This window comes from Vigna unguiculata, chromosome 8, assembly GCF_004118075.2.
Source record: "Vigna unguiculata cultivar IT97K-499-35 chromosome 8, ASM411807v1, whole genome shotgun sequence".
Taxonomy (NCBI): domain Eukaryota; kingdom Viridiplantae; phylum Streptophyta; class Magnoliopsida; order Fabales; family Fabaceae; genus Vigna; species Vigna unguiculata.
Window position 1 is genome coordinate 21,581,677 of NC_040286.1, and position 6,022 is coordinate 21,587,698.

The 6,022-nt window shown below is 30.5% G+C and overlaps 1 protein-coding gene across 1 annotated transcript; it reads left to right on the forward strand.

Moving 5' to 3' along the window:
- The first annotated feature begins 4,629 nt into the window (after positions 1–4,629).
- On the forward strand, positions 4,630–5,034 carry LOC114194993. The gene has a single exon (XM_028085391.1). The coding sequence runs from the start codon at positions 4,630–4,632 to the stop codon at positions 5,032–5,034; it is 405 nt and encodes a 134-aa protein (XP_027941192.1).
- Positions 5,035–6,022: the final 988 nt, after the last annotated feature.

The following is a 6,022-nucleotide window of genomic DNA, read 5'->3' on the forward strand; positions in this document are numbered from 1 at the left end:
GTTTGTGTGTTAATTGTAAATTTGATTATGAACTTTGATGTTTAATCTTGGCTTACATTAGTTTACCCTTCTTATGTGTTTCTGTCTTGTGTTGTTTGTCTTTCTTTTGTGATGATCACCTATTTGGTGGGAGCAAATGCGGTTGTAGTTTTTTAGGAACCTCCGGAGGATCAGGAGCCATATTTTAGGTTGAGGAGAATGTTTCAATGGGAGCTTTAGTAGTGGTCAATTTAAGTGTATAAGTGATATATTTTTATAGTTCTATCTTTTGTAAGATTGTATTAATATATTTTGTACACTAGATGATCTGATTTGAAACTATGATGAAACACCCTATTTTATTAGTTTTAAGCTGTTAAAATTAAGATGTCACATCATTTCTCTCCAATTTCAAGATATGTTTAGAGAAAAAAAATAACAAAATAAAAAGTAAAAGTGTGAGAAAAAAAATATTTCACTAAACATATAAGTAAATAAAAAGTAGGTTTAATCATGTCTTCGGTCCCCATTTCGTGGCAAAATCTCAATTTGGTTCCTCTATTTTTTTTCATCTCAATTTGGTCCTTGTTTTCGAAAATTTGATCTCAATTTAGTCCTTTCCGTTACTGGTATAATAACAATGTTAAATGGGTGTCACGTGTCATGTCCTGGATTTTTTAATATTTTTGATTTCTTTTCTTTTTTTTTTGAATTTTTTTAAAAAATAAAAAAATTACCACGTGTCAAGTTGTCGTCATGCCACATGGTAATGACAGAGTGATGTGGTAGTGATAATGCCATGTGTTAGTATTATGCCAAGTGTCATTTTCTCATTCTCAATTTGGTCACTGTATTCTAATTTTTGTCTCAATTTAGTCCCTATTTTTGTAAACATAGTACAATTTCGTCCCTCTTCAAATTGAAACAAAAATTAATTTTTATATAAATGTTATACAAATATTTTATTAAATTTGATATTTTTATTCAAATTGATATTTTTATTATATATTTTTTAACATAACTAAGTTTATTTATATTTGTGTTTCACATTCAACTTTACTTAAAATTGTTTTCAAATTTTAAATTTATATGTTTTTTATTGTTACATGAACTAGTTAAAATTATTTTTAAAATTTTAATAATTGTTATTTTTACACCAAGTCAAACATTTGTGTACAAATTATTGAAATTTACACATTTTAAAAATATACAATTGTTTGAAATATAAATTCAAATAAAAAATAATATTAAAGTACGATGTAATAAAATATCAATATAATTTATAAATTTTTTTTCTATTAACATTATTTTTTATTAAGAACTTTAAAATAATTTTAAATAAAGTTCAATGTGAAATATTAGTTAAATAAACTTAATTTTGTTAAAAATTTTACTTGAAATATCAATTTTGATAGAAATATTTGTGTACATTTATATAGAAATTAAATTTGATTTCAATTTGGAGAGAGATAAAATTGCTTACTTTTTACAAAAATTGGGACTAAATTGAGACAAAAATAAAAATAAATGGACCAAATTGAGAAAGTGGAAATGACACCTGACATATAAGTGACATGTGTCATTGCCATTGCCACATCACTCTGTCATTGTCACGTGGCACGATGACACCTTGACACATAGCAAATTTTTTATTTTTTAAAAAAATTCAAAAAAAATAAAAAATAAAAGTCAAAAAATCCATGAACTTACACGTGACACTCCTTTAACGGTGTTACTGTACCACTAACCGAAGAGATCAAATTGAGATGAAAAAAAAATAAAGGAACCAAATTAAAAATTTGCCATGAAAATGAAGACCATTAAACCTAAAAATTACTGATAAATTTCTTTCTATATCGATTCTATGTTAATTTCCATCGATATATTTTCAACTCTCATGTTCCCACTTTCATTCTCTTATTTTCATTGTACCAATTAGGAAAGCGATAACTCTATTTCCGTCGAAGCACTCGCGGCATAGAATGCGGAAGGAAAGACATAAAGTTCCATCATACAAATTTATATCAATTTAATAAATATAGTAATGCATTATGCATACATCACGAAAAGTTAAATGTAACTCGTGTTATTTATTCTTAAAATGATAGAGTTCGTTGGTTGAATGAGATTTTGATAAATGCATTGTGTAATCTATTAAACAAAATATTTTATCAGATTTGTTTGGATTAAATTTCCAGTTTCCTTTTATAATCTGACTTAATCTAGTTTTAAGTATTAAGTTGAGTTAATTAAGTTAAAATTAAAAAAAATTAAAAATTGTAATCGTAAAAGTATTAACTTAATTAAAAATAGGGTTACATATGGTTTTGTTCTTCAACATTCAGTGAAAATTATAACTAGTCCTTGTTGAAAACTTTGAATCAATTTAGTCCATTAACTCTGTAAATGAGTAAATTTAGTCATTTTATTAAGTTTCTTTGACGTTTCAAACATATTTCGCACATTTCACTATAGTATTTTAGTTTGTTTATACTATTTGATACATCTTCACTTGAATGTTAATTGAGAAACACGTTTGAAATGTTAAATAAACTTAAAAATAATTGGTTTAAAAGACTAAATTCACGTATTTCTAAAGATAAGGGACTAAATTGATTTAAGGTTTCCAAGGGAGACTAATTCCAATTTTAACTAAAATGTAAAGGAGAATAACGACTTTTTTGTATTTGGGGGCCCTTCTATCTTTAACTCCAATTTGTAAAAAAGGGTCCGTCTATTTTTTTTTTGCGAAACAAGGTCAAGTCGACTTCACCTTTAATGTCGTCCTCCATCTAGCCAGTTTCATTTTTTTTTTCAAAAAACAAAGTCGTTAGGGGCGAGTCCGGTTTCTGTTCATGTGAACAGTGAAGTTGTCTTCATAGACGACGACTTCACTTTTAGGTTTTTTTTCGAACAATAAGTGGTAAAAAAAATTGGAATAAAAAAATAAACATTAATATATTTTAACATTGATTAAAAATTAAAATACAACAATTAAGTTAGTAGAAATTAATAAGATAGTCATCTATGTCCTTTCGTCTTCTGGGTCTGTTGGGTCGTCTTGGTGGTTGTTGGTGGTGTGGTTGATCATCATCATCATCATCATCATCTTCATCTTGATGACTTTGGGGATTTTAGGGATGGTGAACCGTTATTTAGGGCGATTGGGAAGGCATTGGCGGAGGATAGAATGACATTAATGATGAAGACCCTGGATAATGGGTAGATGATGTTGTCATGGTTGTGGTGCCAAACATCTGTGATGGACCAGCACCATAACTTGACTGATGCGGGAAGAAACCATATGAGGAAGGGACGTGTTGGAATGAGGTGTTTGGTGGGTTGCCAAATTGAGGATGTGAATGTCCAAACATTAGACCCTGACCCATAGACGACTGTCCAAAAAATTGGTGGGGATGATGTATAAAATCTGGAGAAGACCCAACATGGCCAGTGTAGGGTTGTGAAACAGGCTGGGAAGGTTCTTGTGACATATCATACTATAAAATAAATAGCAGGGTTATTGCCATGAATAAGTATGCATAATAAACAAATGTACAACATTATAGTAAAAGTAACCTCATCGTCGAAAGATTCTGTAGATGGAGATATATAGCAGATAGTGTGGTTTATGTACCACTGCATGTACGGTGTTTGATCACGCAAATGACCATTTTCGCAGAACGGTGTACCTTGAATGACCCGATTTTGTCGATCATTCCAAATTGTAATCCACTGGTGATGATATGCTACCCAATCTCTGTCATTTCACCCCCTCAAGTCATCCCTGTGAACTTGATCCAGGTTAACCGGGTTAGGCAAAATGTTTTGTCTTAAACCAAATTGACGCATGACCCTATCCGCATGATATATTTCCATTATCGCGAAATAAATTATAGGGACTGTTGCTCTGGCCACTAGAGGGATGTCAACCACAATCAATCGACTAACTTCGTTTTGAATGTAAGGCTTCCACAAGAACTGAAACAAAATTCTAGACATTAGTTTCAAATGTTAAAAAACAAAAATCTTTCAATTACCTGTCTTGTACGTATTTGATCAAATCTCAACCGAAATTCACTAACTGAAATCGAACTATAATTTGTTTGATGCGTTGGGTTCATCCACCTAAAAAAAGTGTACCAATTTCAAGTTAGTTAAATTACAAGAAAAAAATTTAATCTAAAATTTAGCTTTTACCTTCTATAAACGGGGAAACCATCCCCATTAGCCACCTCCTTATCACTTAAAGGCTGAAGTTGGCTCGAACCCGCATAGCCAGTGAGCTCAACCCGTTTCGACCCATAACCACAAAAAAAATTATTTTTACAACCCGACCCGGCTCTAACTCGTGGTGAGCCGGATTGGCTCACAGGTTCTGGCTCACATTGACATCTCTAGTGGAGCTATAGAAGTAATCCTCTCCCACGCCCAACAGTGTAACAGAATCATGCATCCATCAATATCAAGCAATACCATATCGACAATGATTATAGATTTGTGGTTGTTGAGAGCAAATCTGATAAATATATATATCGATATGCCGACTACAAAAAAGGTTGCCCATGGCGTTTACAGGCTGCTTATAGCAAGCGGAGTTTCCATTGGGAAATTAGAAAGATTGACGAATCACACATGTGTTTGTCAACCATGCAACCTGCATATCATGTCAATCTTGATTCCAACCAAAATTTTTCTATTGTGATGAACTCTGTAAAGGAAAATCCTTCCATACCTATTAAAAGTTTGATAGCTGAAATAAAAAATCGCTTCGGATATTCAATTTCATATGACAAAGCTTGGAATGGTAAGCAAAAAGCGTTTGCTAAGGAGTTTGAAGATTGGGAAGAGCCTTACAATGAACTTCCCAGGTGGTATCAAGCTGTACAAGAAAGTAATCTCGGCACAATAATTCAATGCACTGGACCTCCTGTAGTTGTAAGTGGCCAACCTGACCCTTCTTGCTATATTATGGAACACGTATTTCGGTCTTTTGGACCATGCATCCAAGGATTTAATTATTGCAAGCCAGTTGTACAAGTAGATGGCATATAGACCTAACCTCATACATTCATCCAGTTCATAGCCTCTATAATATCAACAAAGCATATGATATACAATTTTATCCAGTTAAGAACAAAGAATATTGGTCCATATATATTGGACCAAATTTCATTCCAGACCCAAACGTGCGTCGTAGGGTAAGGGGAAGACCACCAACTAATAGAATCCATAATGAGATGGATGAACCAAATCCCAATAAACGAAGTAAATGTTCATATTGTATAAATGAAGGACATATAGGGGCAATTATCCCTATCGTCAGTAATTTATTGCTTTATCCAATATTCTAGTTCATTTTTATTATGTCATTTTTATTACGTAAGTTTTATTATGTCATTTTTATTATCTAATATATTTTATTAAATTAATTTATTGTACCAATAAAAAATAATTACCAAAAAAATAAATATAATTTCTACTATTAACAAAATTTTGTAAAAAGAAAATATATAAAAACTACAAGGTTAAAAAAACAGAAAAGTGAAAAATTTGAAAAAAAAAAGGCTTAAATATACATTTGGTCCCTATTTTTCTTGATTTTATTCAATTTGGTCCGTATTTTCGTTTTATGTTCAATTAGGTCCTATTTTTGTCAATTTGGTCCTTTTCATTAACGTTGTTTAAATAGTTAACGTTTTTGAACAGTACATGCCACATATCAGCTCCTGGTTTTTTTGATTTTTTTTTTTAATTTTTTTTAATTTTTTTTTAATTTTTTTAAAATTTTTAAAAATTTCTTTTAAAATTTTTTTCATTTCAAAAAAATGATCCACATGTCAAGTCACAATTGTGCCACGTGTCAATACTAGTGCCACGTGTCAGTTTGTGGTAGTATTTTTTTTTGTTCAATTTAGTCCCCATATTCGTTATTTTTGTTCAATTTAGTCCCAATTTTTATTAAAATAAATCAATTTTGTCATTTTCAAATTGACACTAAATTTAATATCTTTTATACAAATTATATTAATATATTTTCTAA

Bases quoted from the DNA above. Each gene is read 5' to 3' on its own strand.
- LOC114194993 (XM_028085391.1), top strand. From the start codon at position 4,630: ATGCAACCTGCATATCATGTCAATCTTGATTCCAACCAAAATTTTTCT.